The following is an 18,017-nucleotide window of genomic DNA, read 5'->3' on the forward strand; positions in this document are numbered from 1 at the left end:
CTCCAATATCCAGTTCTTTGCAACCCTGCTGAACCAGATTCTCCCCAGGAGAGGGATTTGAATGCAAAAAACCAGGAGTGAGACAGGGAAAGCCTTACTGAAATTGACAGACAAGACCGTCCAGCCCCAGAGGGAGAGAAACTGACTTACAGTGAACCCGCATCCCTAGGTCACTGATGGAGGCTCGGAGCAGCTCTGAAGGGGAGCATCCCCCAACCCCTATCTCAGTGAGGGAGGCCTGGAGGGCTCTGAAAGGGGGAACCCCCCCAAGTCCTACCCCAGTGCCGGAGGCCTTGGGGGAGGCTCCACTTATCCCCTGCCCCAGAGAGGGGGACTTGGGGGAGCCCCGCCCGAGCGGTGACGGGGGGCGGGGGCGTCTCTCTCACCAGCACAGATTTGCTCCCAGAGCGTCTTCGGTCCCTGAGCTCCAGCCATGGAGGAGCGCGGTTACCAAGCAACCCCCAAGCAGCCGGCGGAGATTACCCAGAGCAGCCCGCGCCAGGCACTGCCTTCCGCTTCCGGGTCAGCGCTACCCGGGCTCGACGAACACGCTGGGCGGGGGAGGAGGGGAGGAGTTGCACGTGGGGCCCACAGGTAAGAGGCCTCCCGGTGCTGGCGGTGGAGCGAGCGCGGGGCCGGAAGCTGGTGCGGACTCTGGGTTGGAGGCGGGGTAGAAGCGTGAGCGCGCGAGGGGCGCGGGAGGCGGTTGGCTGGTGGGGGCAGGGGACCGAATTTGCCGCTAATGCCAATAAACGTATAGTTACCATCCCCTTAAAGCCATGGAAATCTATCACGCGTGTCAGTAAAACCAGGGACGGATCCTGTGGAGCATGAAGGCCAAAATCGGGCCGGCTTCCCGGAACAAAACCACACCACAGCCTTCCAAGAACCGATCCCTCGCTGAGGCCGTGTCAGCCCTAGGATGAACTAGGGCCCACGACTGCTCCCCCAGTCGTCGCGCCGGCAGAGGCCGTAGCACGGAAGGTGGTGTAGCCCCTGTGCTGTCTAACCCTATGCTGCAGCCTCCTTCGGGGGAGCTGCGTCCGCTGGGGATTATAGTTCCTCGTTTTTCTAGCGTGAGTGCAGCCTGGGAGCGGTTTAGTACTAGAGGTTTGTGCAAGCAGTGCGTACATAGGTCGTTATTCTGAGCATGGACGTGCAGGTCACATCTCCACGGCAGCGTTCCCTCCAGTTCAGCCGAAGCGCTGCCCTGACTGGTAATTGGCTGGTCTCTAAGGTGCCCCAAGGACTCCTTTTCTTTTGACTGATATTGTTACATTAGTTTACCTACTCTTCTCTCTCTCGGCCGTGAAGCCCCCTCTGGGTGGGTCTCAGTTGCAGCAGCAGATGGGAGTTCTGGAGCTGCGCAGACAGGGAGAGCCGGCGGAAAACTGACAGGGCACAGGGCCTCTATGCAAATGGCTTCTGCACCTTGGGCTCTTGAGGGATTTTCTGGTTTGGGGGAGGACAACATTCCTGCTGGCTTTGATGAGGGTCCACATGAACTGTATGCCTCTGAGGGGATAATGTGTAGGAAAACTAGCAAATGCGGGTTTCCTGTCCCCTGCTTGTGAGATATCCTCCCCAAGGTGGGTATAGCCCAAAGTTTTATTTTTTTTATCCCACTCTGATAAATGGAGAACACGGTCAGAGCTGTCGGTTCTGCATTTCTGCCTAGATTTAGAGTATGACCTATTGTTACAGCTCAGAGCTGAGCTAACAAAGTCTTTAAAAAGTCACCTTGGCTGTATATTTTGGGGCCTGTTCAGGCAGGATAGCTGCCTGCAAGGAGAAAGGGAAAAAAACCTACTAGGAACTCATTTTTTGCTGCAGTCTGTGGGAGGCATCTGGACATACTAAATTCCATCACCTGAGTTGCCTCCTTAATACCTTGACTGGTGGCAGAATTCAGATCCACAAACATCTGTGCCACGGAAGCTCCAGTATAATATCTTTGAAAGAGGGACAGTTGGTGGGGTAATAAGATTCAACCATCTCACTTCATTCCTTTCTGAAAGGTTATTGTTCAGAACTGAAGCTGAAACAGTGTAATCTTCCAAGCCTTGTTTACACTGGAACAGCAAACACTACATTAAGCAGAGGGTGGGATAAATTAAATGTGATTATGGTCAACTAGCTCTTCCCCTGGCTATTCTGGTTCTGTCAGAGCCCTATATGATAGACAGCAAGTGGTGGGGAGGTAGCAAAGAAAGTGGTATTCCCACCCTGCTCCAATCAGAGTGTACAAATACTGTATGTAGTCCAAATTTACCGGTAAAACTCACCTCAGGAAGTGGGCAACTCAAATATAAAAGCCTAATCTTTTCCTCCAAGCGTGACTTTGCAAGGACTCAGCCTTCTGTCCCTTCTTATGTTTGAAGATAACTGAATCTATCTGTTAGTGATTGCCTGCACCTTCATGTTGGTTGTGAGCACCTGAAAACAGGATGAATCTGAAGGTTCTTGTTTGCCTATATAGGGCACGGAGTCTGCCCTCCTATTACAGAAAGTTGTCTATCATAGTAGGGTCAGTATAGCTCAGAAAAGAATCCCTACTGACAATGCTCAGGAAAATCATGCTATCCCGAGCAGGCTTTCAGTGTGTTTGTAGCTAGCATGGTTCTGATCTGAGTGGACAGAGCCTCCATCGAGAGAAATAGCTGATGGATTTAACCTTGTAAGAAATGTTTATAGTCTGATCTTCAGAGCTGTTCCTTGGACATTTAAATTAGGCTAAGGGAGCTGTGGGTTCTGAGCATGTCAGAAAATCAGACCAGTATTTTTTCCCCCCTCTCCATAGTTCAAGTAGAATTAACACTTTAAAAGAGTGGGAAGCGCTAAGCAGAAAGCTGTGCACTAACCTATAGTATGTTTTTCAGAATGATAATAAATGAAGAGGGAGAGAGTGTTTATGAGGAAACGACACAGAAAAAGAAAAAAGTGAAGAGCACTGGGAGCCAAACTGTCATCAAAATTGAAGAAGACCTCCAATCTGACACACAAGCAAAAACTAAGGTGAAGAAAAAGAAATGCTTAGCAGAAGAGGATTCAGATCAATTAAATCTTAGTAAAAAGAATAAAGTTGGCTCCAAATTAAATAAAAGAGCGTGTTCTGACAGCCCTGTGACAATAGAAAGCAATTCAGAGTCTGAGCTGGTAAAAGAAATAAAGAAGAAATCTAAAGTTTTCAAAAAGAAGTCAAAGAAAGGCCAAGGTCTTTCCTTGTTACCGTTGGAGAATAATCAGGACAGTGATCAATACCTTCCAAAGAAATACACAATTCATTCTCAGGAAAATACAGTCATTGGTAAAAATCACAGAGAGAATATCTCCCAGTACTCGGAAGGTCACAATGAAGTAACCAAGAAGAAGAAGAAAAAGAAAGAGAGAGACATTTCTTCCTTAACAGTGATAGAAATTCTAGACAGTGATCATGAAATTTCTAATAAAAACCTTAAAAAAATAAATAAAACCACTTTACGGGAAAAAGCACTAGCTGGTAAAAAACACAGAAAGGATATTGTCCAGAACTCTGCTGGAGAGAGTGATATAATGAAGAAGAAGAAAAAGAAAGACAAACGAGACTCCTTAACACTGGCAGGTGATCAGGACAACAATCCCGGTGTTTCTGAGAAGCTTTCAACACGAGACTTCAGAAAAAATCAAGAAACCAATTCCCAGGAAAACACATTAATAAGAAAAAAACAAAAAGAAAACATTGTCCAGAACTCAGAAAGTGACAGAGAAGTAACCAAGAGGAAGAAAAAAAGCAAAGATTTTTCTTCCTTAACATGTGAGGATAATCAGGACCAAAGTCATGGAGTTTCTAATAAACACCTTCCAAGAAAAGAAAAAGCCAAGTCCCAGGAAAAAGCACACAGTAAAAAACACAGAGAGTATTCTGAAGATGACAGTGAAGTAACCAAGAAGAAAAAGAAAAAGATTCAGAAGGAAGAGGAGAAAGTAACTGAGCCTGTAAACCTTATGGATGAAGATGGGGAAATATCTGAAGGTGAAAAGATGACGCCAATTAAAAGTAATAGAAAGAACAAGAAAAAGAAATCCAAACCAACGGAAGACCTTGCAGTGGATAATATAGATGAGGGACTTCGAGAAAATAATAATGTGCACTGTGACAATAAGGGTAAGAAAAGAAATAAACAGGGATCGCAGAACTGTGCTGAAGAGCCAAGATTGAAAAAGAAGAAGGTCACTGTAAAAACAGAAAATGAGGCAATGGTAAGCTCTAAATGTAATCGTCTTTCCATCTTGCCACTGAGGTGCTCAAAGCTTTTTATGTACACATGAAGAGTCCAGTCTTGCAAGCTATTCCACATGGATGGACTGTGCAGGGCCACATTTATATAATTGGGGCTGCAGTCAGGTGCAGGGTCAAAGTGAGGAACAGCCAGCAGGATCAGAGTTTAATGATCTAAGTCTGACACCAGTCCTGAGAGGCAGAGAAGCATTTTATTTTTTAATGCCTATTGCTATAGCCACTTAGTGTGCTCTAATTACAAAAATGTAAAATGCACAAATTACTTATGTAACTACCCGGAGGAGTTGACACAAAACCAGAGTCTGTGTCTATGCTCTGAACTTTCTCAGACCCATCCCACTGTTGATAGTAGCAGCACTAGTATAGAGTGGAGTACCAGTGTTTTTATCACCATGCCATCGAGACCTGTGTCTTCAAGACATGATGGTAAAATGCTAGTGTCCACCAACACCTTGTCTGTTATAGGCCTTTTTTCCCCCTAAAGGTTCTCCTATTGTTGACATTGCTGGAGGAGCTACCTATACTAGGGGTAGCAATTGTGGGAGAAGTTTAAAGGGAAAAAATGCCTTATGTGGACAAGGCCTTTCAGCAAATCCCAAATGTGTACAAGACCTCAAATATTGATCTGCAAACCCTGGTAGACCAAATGTTAGGATGAAACCTAAACCAAAACTCACTTGTTAATGAAACACAATAAACCCTAAATCAAAACAATCCACCAAAGGGTAAATAAAACAAACAGGCATTTAGGTGATGGGTAATCTAAAGCTCCAGAAGTCTGTGACTCAAGTTAATTGGAGCAGAACTCCAGCTGATTGACTATTTAATTCAGAAATCCCATTAGGAATTCTTAAATTGTGGTGTCAATTGAATAGCCAAATGAACTTGCTGTTGGGTGGAATGTACATGGAGAAATGGTCTTTTGACATAAGATAATGAGGGCTGGGATGAATAGAAACACTTACCTGGTGTACTTCTACAAACAATCCTCAAACTGAGCATTTTTAAATGAACATTTTTTCTCTGAAGTTTTTCAAAATGTTCAACTCTATTTAAGAGTAGTGATAGCAAGTTACTATTTATATGATCATTTTATCACTTTCTTTCCTGACCCCATATAAGCATAGGGGCCGAGAACCCATAACTGCCATTGAAGTCCATAGGAGCTGTATGTGCTCAGCACCTTTAAAACTCAGACCCTAGATGACAATATTACTGTATGATACTCTGCACTTCCACAGAGCCTCTTATCTAAGGCTCTACAAGAGCTTTACATACATTATGTCTCAACAACCCTTAGAAGTAATTACTACTCCAACTGCTTTACACCAGGGAAAGCTTAGGCACAGATAAGATAGGACATACCCAAAGTCACACTGTGAGTCAGCAGAGCAGGAAATATAACTCACTGCCTCCTTCGTTTGTGCTCTAACCACTAATTCTCATTCCACTACTTAAGTCTGTAAAATTAACATCCTTTCTGGCTCAGGCTTCACTCTGCCGCTGTGATAGTTAGCACTCAGCGTGCTCCAGCAGTCGTGTGGAGAGTATTAGAGTTACTCCCTCATATTTTTTTTAAACATTGTCCGTATGTTAGATTCATGATTGACTTTGGGGTTACTTTGGATACCGTCTCCATTTAACTCACTTCTGAGACAAAACACACAGTCCATCTGGTGTACTCTGTTTTGGTGTATCACCATACACAGTTATTTGTGTTCTGTGGAATCCTGCAGAGCTTTCCAACGTCCAACACTTTCAATCATCTGTAAGTTGCAGCGTACAAGTGGAGTCTTCAGCTTACACAGCAGCATGGAAATGGGCTTTGTTTAGTCACAAAGGTACGTGTGTGAGTGCATGTACATTTATCATTGTGAGTAGGCCAGTTGGGGCTGTAGCCTTCTTTATTAGATTTTTCCTTTTGACCTTTCGAAGGCCAAGATGGTTTTATTGCTGTGATAAATTTTCTAATTAAATTGGCATTGTCCTGATGAGACGATTAGACGTTATTTGGATTTATGCAGCTGCTCACACGTGTGCACAGGCAAGATAAGCTTTACAGTGACAAATGCAGTAGTATGATGGTACTGGACAATGAAGATGGAAAGCACAGCAAAGTGCCTTCCAAGCAACTGATTACTATTCTTACTATTTATGTTCAGTCCTCTGTAAATTAATAAAGAAATTACCCCAAATTTTTCCAAAAGTTTAGATGTCGGGGTAATTCTGGTTTAAAGAAATTTAATTATTGTTACACTGCTGTAATAGATGGTGGTGGTGCTGGTCCCCGGTTTAACTGCATTACAGTTCTGGACCAGTTTCTAATCTCTAATGCATGTCACACACCACTGCATCTCTCAGAATATCCACTGCTTTGCTTGTGCATGCAAGCCCGTAGCAAGTTTTTTGAAGACTATACAAAGCAGTACGTTGTAGCTGAGATTCACATTTGTCTCCCTGATTGTAGTTACTTATAACAAATTTGGATTGGTTGGCAACAAGTCTTTACTAATGTTAGCTTTTATACATAGTGTCTGTGAGCAATATGAACCACCACTTTGGATATGTAGAGGACATTCCAGCTCCCTCATTGTGGTCCAGAAATAGAAGCTGAAACTCAGAGCCTGTAAAATCTATATTTCAGGGAGTTGAGCTGTCCCTAGTATTCCCTTCTTTTGAGGGTCTGACTGTACTGACCTTTAAAACACTGGTATATTCCATGCTGCCGGCCAAATGAATGCATAAAGGGGCATGTGTGTAAGAGAGCACATGCCTGCAGTTACCAGGAGGCTCCAATCCTGTTCTGCTTGAATGAGTTTTGCTCTTGGTGTCAGTGAGAGTAAAATAGGGCTCTGAGGTACCAACAGTTTTCCTGTACACTTTCAACAGGAAATAACTATGGTAACAATAGTTACCATGAATGCCAAAGTGCTGGCCTTTTTATTGTATGCAGGGTAGTTGTAGCCTCGTTGGTTCCAAGATAAGCTTCTCTCTCACCAACAGAAGAAATTGGTCCAGTAAAAGATATTATCTCACCCACCTGGCCTTTTTAACGGCAGGCACTGTGCGTTATACATGGATAAACCTCACATACGCACATTCTCACGAAATCTCACAAAAACAGCCCTCTTTTCATTTTGCAGCAGAGTCTGCAGTGCCTTATGTGAATGAGACTTCATTACACTGATGGAGTCCAGTCACAATAGCCTTGAGCAAAATAAACCAAGACTATCCTGTGCTGAAGAACTGTATTTGCTTCTTTTAAATGATGTGAACTTGTGACCTAATTCTATGACGTGCTAACCGCGCTCAGCTTCCCTCATGTCCAGGAGAAACTTCAGATAGGTGCACCCTAAACAAAGCCCTGATCCTGCTAATTCTCAATGGTCAATAACCCACACTGGGTCACCCAGTCATTGTGAATTAGCAAGGGTAGATACACACAATTCTCCCTTTCTTGCCTGCCACCTACCCTTCAGACTAAAATCACTGCAGCTCTGTTTGCTGAACTTGGTTTGTTGCTGTCATCACTGTTTTCCCTTCTGTTTTAAAGAAATCTGAAGAGACAGGACTAGGCCACGTAGAAGTATACTGGATACTTCATTTTTGTTCAGAGAATGAGCTCTCCTTACTGTGGAAAGCATTTCTTTCTCCTGTTGGGGTTAGACGTATTTGTGTGTATGTGAATTCAGTGCATAAAAAAGTAGATATGGAAAATGAGTTAAATTATCCATGGGTTAGTTGGAAAAAAAAACCCTCAACAGAAATAGCAATCTCTGTGGACATAAGTCTCTTACAAATCTTCTCCTTGTCCTAGCATTCCTTCATTATTTCATGCTTGAATTATTGTTCTAGTTTTCTCAATGGATCTTTCCTCTGGCCACCTTCTCTCAGCTAGTCAAACCACTGTGGCTCAGTTAATTTTCTACTATCCTAGCCTCTCCATTACTTATCCAACACATTGGCTGCCAATTAATCTCATCTTTGTAACTGAGTTTTCAAAGTTGTCCTTACAGTGGGGCCTGCTTACCCTAGTGAGTGGGTTTCTGTGTGTTTTCAATGTGAATTATGTTTGTGGCACAGATTTGATGCTGGTAACCCACCCCTTTTATTTGCAGATTCAAAATAGGGTAACTCTGATTTTTTACCAGACTGTTTAATCTGAAATGCCTCTGTCTCCATCTTCTGTGCAACAGATTATTTATTGTATGTTCCCCATCTCTTTACAAGTCCCTCTTTTACAAGGGTCGCAGGTGTCCCTGATACTCTCTGAAAAAGCAGAGTTCTGTTGTGCAAAGCTTTGGCAGATGTATCTCCCCACTGATGGAAATCTCTCCTCAAGGAGATGCACAGGCCCAATTGTCACTTTCAGTTTAGAATTTGACTGTTTCCATTTACCTGATTTTGCAACACTGCACTGTGTCTATTAGACAATGTTCTCAAAGTTGTCACTGCCACTATGTAAATTGCAGTTACAATGAGTAGATATTCGTACTTATATTCAGGTTTATATCTTTGTTTTGCAGGAATGTAAGGATGATGTAACAGTGGTAGAGGAAAGGAAAGGAAACTGCGATGAAATAAATATAGACAAGGTATAGACTCATTTCTGTATACTGTGTAGCTCTGTGTTAAGTCAAATCCTAGTAGTAGGTATGTCTGGATCTAGCAAGCCATGTGAGTGTGCACATGCTGTGTGCAGATAAGAAATCACATTGATTGTTATTGTGCGCATACATGCTAAAGAGTGTACTACTTACCAGATGGAATATGTTGCATCTTCCATGAGCCCAGCACTAAAGCAGGGTAAAATCTGGGACCTGTTGCTGCAGTGGCTGCCAAAGGGTTTGAAGTAGCTGATCAGATTTAATGCTCACTTGTCCAAGCATCATCTGTGCTGGTAGTTTGTATATGTGTTACCTGCAGTGGAGTTTGTGTCAAGGAAATTCAGTAATCGCTGTCAAGCCATTAAAAGTGCTGTTAAACAACGATAGACCACCATTTATTTAAATAGTTTTGGATGTTTTATACATTTTCAAATATATTGATTTCAATGACAACACAAAATACAAAGTATAAGGTGCTCACTTTATATTATTTATGGTTACAAATACTTGCACTGTAAAACCAAAAGAAATAGTATTTTTCAATTCACGTCATAAGTACTGTAGTGCAAGCTCTTTAGTGTGAAAGTTGAACTTAAAAATGTAGAATTATGTACAAAAAAAAACTTTGTGTGTGTGTGAATGCAGTGTAAAACTTTAGAGCCTACAAGTCCACTCAATCCTACTTCAGCCAATCGCTCAGACAAGATTGGATACAAATTGTAGGAGATAATAGTGCCTGCTTCTTGTTTACAATGTCACCTAAAAGTGAGAACAGGTGTTCACATGGCACTGTTGTAGCTGGTGTCACAAGGTATATTTACGTGCCAAATGTGCTAAAGATTCATGTCCCTTCATGCTTCAACCATCATTCCAGAGGACATGCATCCATGCTGATGACGGCTTCTGCTTGATAACAATCCAAAACAGTGTGGACCGACACATGTTCATTTTCATCATCTGAGTCAGATGCCACCAGCAGAAAGTTGATTTTCTTTTTTGGTGGTTCGGGTTCTGTAGTTTCCACATCGGAGTGTTGCTCTTTTAAGACTTTTGAAAGCATGCTCCACACCTTGTCCCTCTCAGATTTTGACATCGCTTCAGATTCTTAAACCTTGGGTCGAGTACTGTAGCTATTTTTAGAAATCTCACAATGGTACCTTCTTTGTGTTTTGTCAAATCTGTTGTGAACGTGTTCTTAAACGAACATGTGCTAGATTATCATCTGAGACTGCTATAACATGAAATATATGGCAGAATGCGGGTAAAACAGAACAGGAGACATACAATTCTCCCCCAAAGAGTTCTGTCACAAATTTAATTAACACATTATTCATTTAATGAGCATCATCATGGAAGCATGTCCTCTGGAATGGTGGCCAAAGCATGAAGGGGCATATGAATGTTTAGCTTATCCAGCACATAAATACCTTGCAGTGCCGGAAACAAAAGTGCCATGCAAATGCCTGTTCTCATTTTCAGGTGACATTGTAAATAAGAAGAAGGCAGCAGTATCTCCCGTAAATGTAAACAAACTTGTTAGTCTTAGCAATTGGCTGAACAAGAAGTAGGACTGAGTGGATTTGTAAGCGCTAAAGTTTTACATTGTTTTGTTTTTGAGTGCAGTTATGTAACAAAAATCTACATTTGTAAGTTACACTTTCATGATAAGGAGATTGTACTACAGTACTTGTATGAGGTGAATTGAAAAATACTGTTTTGTATCATTTTTACAGTGCAAATATTTGTAATAAAAATAATAATGTAAACTGCACACTGTAAACTTTGTATTTTCTGTTGTAATAGAAATCTATATATTTGAAAATGTAGAAAAACATCCAAAATATTCAATAAATTTCAATTGGTATTCTATTGTTTAGCAGTGTGATTAAGTCAAAAAAATTAATCATGATTAATCACGTGAGTTAACTGCGATTAATCAACAGCTCTAATTAATATGTTTGATAAGTACCAGAGTTAATGTTTTGCAGTTATTTGTAAGAAATGCTAATATTGGAAATTAATAATGGCTTTATCTTCTGAAATCAAGTGTGCAAAAGGCTAGAATGCTAACCTGCCTTGTAACTTAATTAAACCAGTCACTTTTTCTTGTCATCTCATTCTTACATCATGAATTCAGTTAACCAAAATTTCACCACAAACCAGTATCTTGTGTGATTTATTTTTTTTCCTTTTAGGTTAGACGGCAAGCTCTGCAAGAAGAGATTGATAGAGAATCTGGCAAAACGAAGGTTTTCAGAAACAAAGTGGAATCTGTACGTATGAATCTAGAGCTTGGTCTGATGGGATAATGTGTCCACAGCAACGCTCTTGAAAATGCACTACATCCTTTTCTGTATGCTAGTCATGTACACCACTTGGCACACAGTCCTCTCTTCTGATTGCAGATTTGAGGTCATACTACGGACCAAATTAGTCCAATCCCAAGAGACGCTGGGAGCGGACTAGCCAACTCCAATAGCAGTGGGATTGTACAGACCTCTAATTCCCATCACTAGTCCTGAAAAGTAGCATTTTCCCTGCTCCCTCTGGGAAAATTAGCCAAGATGAATTTGCTGCAAAATCATTTTCTATTTATTGTGGAATATAAATAACACTAACCCATGCATATATTTGTCATTGGGACTAGAGTTAGCACATAGTTTGCTGAGAGAATTGGAGAGCAGGGAGCTAGTCCCAAATTACTGAGCAGCATCAAACCCAGCCAGCTTGTTTTAAAGTCTCCATGATGACTTGGTAGACACTTTGGTTATTCACAAGTCGGTGGCTTGCTGTGCACGTCAAGGGGCAGACGCACTTTTTCTGGGAAGAAAGTTCACTTGGGGCAAGGGAACGGAGAAACTGACAAATCCATTTCAAAAGCTTGCTGTCTCCTATAAACAAATAATGTAACCTGGTACTTCAGCTCAGGTGTGTGAGCGTGAGTGGGAAGGCCGAAAGAGGATGAAGAAAATATAGTGCATATGCCCCCTTCCCGTCAGTCAGGTTTTCACCTTCCGTAGCTCACACCTACATCTCTGTAGGGCTTGTCTTGGTTCTTTGTCTTTGCCTCTTCTGCTCCCTGACAGGTTTAGAGTGGAACATCTGTCAGCTGCTGTAATTGCTGGCCTTTAGCAGGGGTAGTGGGATTCAGAAAGGGGAGGGGGCCTTATTGGTATCCCAGATTATCTTCGCTGTCTGTGAACTGCACCAGAAGACTACCACAATTCTAGTAAAGTATGAACGTATATGAATCAAATGGCCAAAATCTATAAAATGTGTAACTTTTTGCATAGGGGAAGGGATTGGGAAGAGAACTCAGATAGTTTCAAGGCATATGTTGAAATAAAAGCAATCTAAATGGCTCTGAAGTCATTCAGAAAATGACATGTTGGCAGGGAATCCCAGTCCTTTGAGGCTGAACTATCAGTGGTTATTAGCACATGGCAGAACAGGAGCTATGAAGACTAATTAGTGAGCTTCACAAAGAGCAAGCTGGAAATGCTGCAGTAAAAGCAATGTGTAGTAATTGCCAGCAGTTAACTTAAAAAATTATAGGGTTTGAAAAGGTGTAATTATTTCTGCATCTGTGCTGATATGTATCCTCCACCTCCCAGAAAGAATGTTTGTGTCACAGACACGGACTTATTACAGCAGCTGTCTGACAAAATTATGAAAATTCTACAAAAGCTGAAATATCAATGAGGTGGTTTGTATCCTGTTCAAAGTGAAACACCTCAGTCATGTGGAAAGTCTGCTTTTAAAAGCAGACAGCCTAGTCTACGCTGAATGAAAAGACTCTACGCCCACTGGCTATGTATCATGTACAAAACCCCTTCCTAGCTTGCTGCCACTATTGCAGTTGTTGCAGCGTGTATGGTGTGCTGTGTATCATCTTGGCTGTTTGGTGAAGATGGTGGTTTCAGAAGAGCGGGCTACATACAACTTAACTATATATAAAGGAGACGACCCTGGCTGATGTGGAGCTCCATTGTTTGACACCTGTGAATCTCCTACCAGGGCAGCACAACTCCTTCCCTCCTGCTTTTGTTAGCAGCTGAAGCATGGAAGGCTAGAGCTAAAGAATGATGAACTACAGCAGTTGCCAATGGTCCCATGGGTTGTGTGTGTGTTTTTAATGTGCCCATAGAGGATAGTTAACTAGTGAGGGAAGAAATTAGTGCTTAGAACCCATGGGCCAGATTTGGTTGTGTCTTCATAGTTAACTTGTTATTAGAAAAAGTTGCTGAGGTTGTGAAAATGAAAACATAGAGGACAGGTCTGAAACCTTTTCTAGAAAATTATCTACACACAGCCAACTCATTAGAATAAGTAAAGTGTGGCTAGAGGCGGCTTTTTGTGTCTTTGGGAATTGATCAGCGAAGTGTCCAGCTGGCAGAGAAGTTGGATGCCTAAAGATAAAGAGGAAAGAGACACCGGAGACAAAACAGGAATGAACATGGTGCCGTGACCGCATATTCCGCTATATCGATGTCCTGGATGCAGTCTATTGTCACTGTGATCTTAAAATGGATCATGATGCACCTTTTGTTCCATTTGCAACCCATCTGACACAGCAACCCTCTCTTGATTGGTTACCATGGCTTTGAAAACAGTCATTGAACATTCTTTGGCTTATCTCTGGAGGTTCACTGGAGCATCAGTCCATAATCTGACAGACTACACACTGTCGCATTACATAATTGGGAAGTAAATGCTGTAATTGTACATGCGTGGCCTATCCTCTGTTTAGATTTACTGCATTGAGGCAAAGCAAGGGTGCAATATTCTGAAAGGAATATATGGTAAACTGTGCTGCATTAGTTCTAGATAGGAGCTGAAGCACTTATTTTAATACTGGACAAAGCCTAAGTAATTTAGGCTGTAGTTTTTATTCCAGCCTTCAGAAGTTCTGAAAATAGTGGGCAGTGATTGTAATTGTGCAAAACATGGTAGAGATCATTTTAGTAATCTGAGACAGACAATCTCAAACAGTAGGAAGTACTCGGGAGTCAGTCCTGGGCACCTATTAGTGCCCAGCTATTCTAATATGTAGTTGCACCTTCTGTTTCCTTCTCCTTTAGCTGATCATGGGCCAGATCATATAGAGTGCAGTGTGGGGTGGAGGCTGGTCAGCACCTTACAGATTGGGGGCCTACATTTGGACTCAGTATTGCTGAATGCTAAAGCAGCAGCAAAGCCCCTCTGTACTACTTCATTAGTGGAAGCAGTTATGATTGGCTTTGCCAGCAAGATGAAACCATGCAAGCCTGCCTCGAGGTTAGATGGAGAAGGGTTCAAAACTCACTGTCGCAAATACTGAACAGTTTTTAAAAAAAATATAGTAGGTAGATCTGTTCATGGGTGTCTTTCCATGCACTTCCTATCTCCTCTTTAGGCAGTGTACATGCCTTGTTCAAAGATGCTTAAAATGTCTCCCCTTTGGTTGCTTCAAGACTTGGAGATTTTAGTGGCTGCAAAAGCCAGGGGGACTGGGTTTCATGGTGGTGTTTCTGATGGTGGGTTGTGAACACGGCTTGGTGCGCTTGGATCCTGAGGGTTACCCCATTCAAACCTCCACCTCACTCTGCTCCAGAGAAGTTCCCCCCTCAGATGGCAATGAGACTTCTGAGCATCATATGATTATACAATTAATGCAGCCAGTTTCTTACCATGTGCTTCCCTGAAGTAGAGCATAGAGCAGGCAGAGAGGTGGGATGCAGAAGTAGGAAGAGAACAATTTCTCCTTCCCTTGCCTTAGCTCACTCCTAAGGTGTGCTAGGGCTCCATTATGGTTTTGGGTGTCTTTGTCACAATCTTTATGGGCCACTGGTGGTTGCAGCCCTAAAGCTGGTGTCATTTAATGTTGTGATCCTAGGAGTTTATGGATAATAGATATAGTTCAGGTAAAACTTCCTATTCATCTTGTTTTATTCAGCAGGATATAAAGTTTGGCCAGTGGAGCACGGCTACTTTTGAAAGTTCAGACCAAAAAACAAAATTCCTTAAACTGATGGGCGGTTTTAAAAAGAGTTCTGCATCAACCCAAGATCCACCAGGAACCACAGAAAAACTAAACATGGCTCTGAACAAGAAAGGTGAGGATACCTTAAAGCAGACCCTACAAATGGAGTTTGATAAAGCAATAAACTTAAAGCAACATAGAGGAATTGGCCTTGGATTCCAGCCTATTGCCAACAAAAAAGTGTACATAGATAAATATGTTTCTAAATCTATTAAATTTGAGGACTAAACTTTGTTGCAGCAATGTGAGAGGGATGAAAAAACCATTCTGACTTGCTTTCTACATTTTTTTCTTGGGATGAAACCAAGTTCAACAGCCAGTTTGCCACTTAAGAGCACCAAGCGATGATGTGACTAGAAATCTCAGTGCACATGGAACTAAGTTCTAACCTCAGCTGAATGACAAATTCCAGTGTTTCTTTACTAACAGGGAGAAACTCTCCTTCAGCAAAGGTTTGAGACTTGCAGCTGTAGCCTGTGGCCATTTAAATCTTGTAAATATTTATTTCAACTCTTAGAATGCAGAATGTATAAAACCCTTTTAAATACATTTTAGTGACTCAAGGGCAACATAATGGTTCCTTTGCTGTTTTGCAGTCAATCATGTAAAATCCTCACATATGTTTTTCTGCGAGTGTGGTGCCAAATTATGGTCTTTTGCACTGAAAGACACTATAGGGAAGGCTAGAATTTGATCAACAGGCTTTTTGTTTGCAAATCTCATGGTTTCTTTAATGGTCTCAGTAGCTTTTCCCTTTTCAAAAATGCCACAAGCTCTCACAAGCAACATTTTATTTCAACATCAAAAACCCAGTTAGTGACTGTATCTATAAGGTAGCTGTGCTGATGAATCTTGGTTATAATTTCTATGCACCAGTTAAGCATGTCTAGACATGGATAGTAACTTTCAGTGAGTCACTGAGCTACACTTGATTTCTACTTCTCCCTTGCTAACTAACATTGTTCACTATTTGTGTTAATCTGTTTTGGTAGCTTTGCTTTAAGGGCCAAATCCTGGTCCCAGTAAACTGGCAGAATTCCCATTGGCTAGTGGGACCAGGTGTGGCCAAGACTATTTCTCAGAACTGCACAACCCCCATGAAGGTCAATCATAGACCTGCATGAATGAAATCCCTGTTTCTTAACCTTTGGATTAACTCCTACACGTAATGTTACAGAGTCACATTTTCACTGGCTGTGTACAAAAGAGCATGAATTGTAAAAATGCAATTGTATATTTATTCAATCTATGCATATTTGGAACTCCAGAGAGCCCGAGTCAGTAGGGGTGGCATTGTCTCCTTGAAAGTCTGAAAAGCTGTGTGTATTAACTGATTTAATCCTTTCACTTAGTGTCGTGCCACTGGTAACTGGGAGATGGGGGCGGGGAGGAGATGGTCTTCACAAGTGTTAGCATAGCTGTGAAGTGACTGTAAAAATGGCAGCGTGGTTGCTTCCTGGGTCTAGCATTTCCACAGCAATATGGCTCAGTTTACAAGGTAAAAGGCAAATTATTTTACCCACTTACCACCTGATTTGTTTTGCGGATGCTCAGTTTCCATTGCTCTCCGACAGGCAGGATGATGTCCACCCATTTGCTAGGCCTCCCTCCTCTGCTTCTCCAGCCATTGCTCTGAAACAAATGTTGGCCTGTACCCCCTTGAGAGGGCAAGTCTCTTGGCAAAGTCTGGTCTGTGTGTACAAAAAACCCCAGGAGTCATCCAATGGCTTTTTAGGTAACTCCTATAAAGGGAGATTAAAGCCACCTGATGAGTAGGAAGCCCCCACTAATCCACTCCAGTACCTCAGACAAAGAAAAGGGGGCATAGTGACCTCCCTTCCCTCATTGAAATGTTGAATCCTTTCGTCTGCAGGGTCTGAGGCTGCCTCAGGTCAAACTCCTCCCCTTGCTGCGTGGGTTACAGCCCTTGACTACCTCAGGCAGAGCCTTTACCCTCCCACTGGAACTCTCCCCCCTCCAGCCAAGTGGCTGGCTCGTCTGTCACAGCCCTGCCATTGGCTTTCGTTCCTGCCTCCCTCTTCCCAGGCAGCAGAGGTTTCTCACTAAACAGAAAAGTCAAGGGCTGTAGAGTGCTACTGCTAGGGCCACATTCTAACTTTAACCTTCTCTGGCCAAGACATGAAGAGTGCCAGCTATGCTGCTGGAGACACCTTCCTTTGTTTTGCTCTGGGTAAGGCAAGAGTCAAACTGGAGATGCAGAGGAAGGAGTGGGAAAACCTTGGCTGGTGATTTGAGCAGCGTAGGAGGGAAACCACCATCTGCTCTGTGAGCCACAGCAAGGTTAGCCTGGGATCTGAAAGTCAAGCTGGCTTGACACAGGTAGCACACCTCTACACCAAAGATGCTGCAGGCTCTATTACTCAAACCCGTGTCATCAACAGAGGCCTTACTCTCAGACGTGTAACCAAGAGTATCAACTGAGGGGTTTCTCAGGGTGCTTTGCCATTGGAACATAATGCTGTGATGAGTCCAGTGCACTCTCCCCTACCTGGGCTGGTTCTGCAGAGCAGCACTACTGAGCACAGAGACCATTTTCAGTTACTTTCAAGATAGATTCACACGATGCACCTTCCTTTCTCGTTTACTCAGCCTTGTTTCAGCACGTGGGGTATGTAGAATTAATCTCCTCCATGCTTTTCAGACTTGTATATTAAAAAAGAGGGCAGGATCTGAACACTGATAGCCTTGTTCTGTGAGGAGCCCTACCTCGGCCTCTGTGCTCGCTACATGTAACATGCACATTTCTCAATCTTTGCTTTGCATTTAGCAGCTGTAATGTTTTAAAAGATTTGTATATATTTATAATGAAAGCATTTTATTCTTTGTACCTAAACTTCATTGTAATGTAGCTTTGAAAGTAAAACAATGGTTTTTAATGAGACTGGGTGTGTTCATTTATTTCCTAATTAGATCTTTGTACTTAGCAAAGGCATCTGGTCTGTCACTGTACAGCTACATGGGCATGGAAGAACACACGAGTAAAAAAAAAAAATGGAACAGTATGGTGAAAATCTTATATGGCCAGTGAGGAAACGTATGGGTTCATATAGTTTGATGTACTAATGCCATTGTTTTACCAGGCTTGTGT

At 42.3% G+C, this 18,017-nt stretch overlaps 2 protein-coding genes across 6 annotated transcripts in view; one reads left to right on the forward strand and one right to left on the reverse strand.

The window, feature by feature from the left end:
• The window catches only part of IQCK (IQ motif containing K), a 97,049-nt gene extending 96,563 nt beyond the window's left edge, over positions 1-486 (reverse strand). For all 3 annotated transcript variants that reach the window (XM_077828149.1, XM_077828150.1, XM_077828148.1), the window contains exon 1: positions 387-486. In XM_077828149.1, coding sequence (XP_077684275.1) covers positions 387-435 — 49 coding nt within the window. In that variant the 5' untranslated portion in view covers positions 436-486. The remainder of the gene's footprint in view (positions 1-386) is intronic.
• On the forward strand, positions 434-17,762 carry KNOP1 (lysine rich nucleolar protein 1). 3 transcript variants are annotated; one of them, XM_077828145.1, is made up of 5 exons: positions 434-594; positions 2,880-4,239; positions 8,806-8,874; positions 11,082-11,159; positions 14,822-17,762. In XM_077828145.1, the coding sequence occupies exons 1-5, from the start codon at positions 434-436 to the stop codon at positions 15,134-15,136; spliced, it is 1,983 nt and encodes a 660-aa protein (XP_077684271.1). In that variant the 3' UTR covers positions 15,137-17,762. The 3 variants fall into 3 exon arrangements, with proteins under 3 accessions (XP_077684271.1, XP_077684272.1, XP_077684273.1); XM_077828146.1 differs by lacking the exon at positions 434-594 and adding an exon at positions 636-645; XM_077828147.1 differs by lacking the exon at positions 434-594 and adding an exon at positions 1,184-1,217.
• Positions 17,763-18,017: the final 255 nt, after the last annotated feature.

Source organism: Eretmochelys imbricata, chromosome 10, assembly GCF_965152235.1.
Source record: "Eretmochelys imbricata isolate rEreImb1 chromosome 10, rEreImb1.hap1, whole genome shotgun sequence".
In the NCBI taxonomy this organism is placed as follows: Eukaryota; Metazoa; Chordata; order Testudines; family Cheloniidae; genus Eretmochelys; species Eretmochelys imbricata.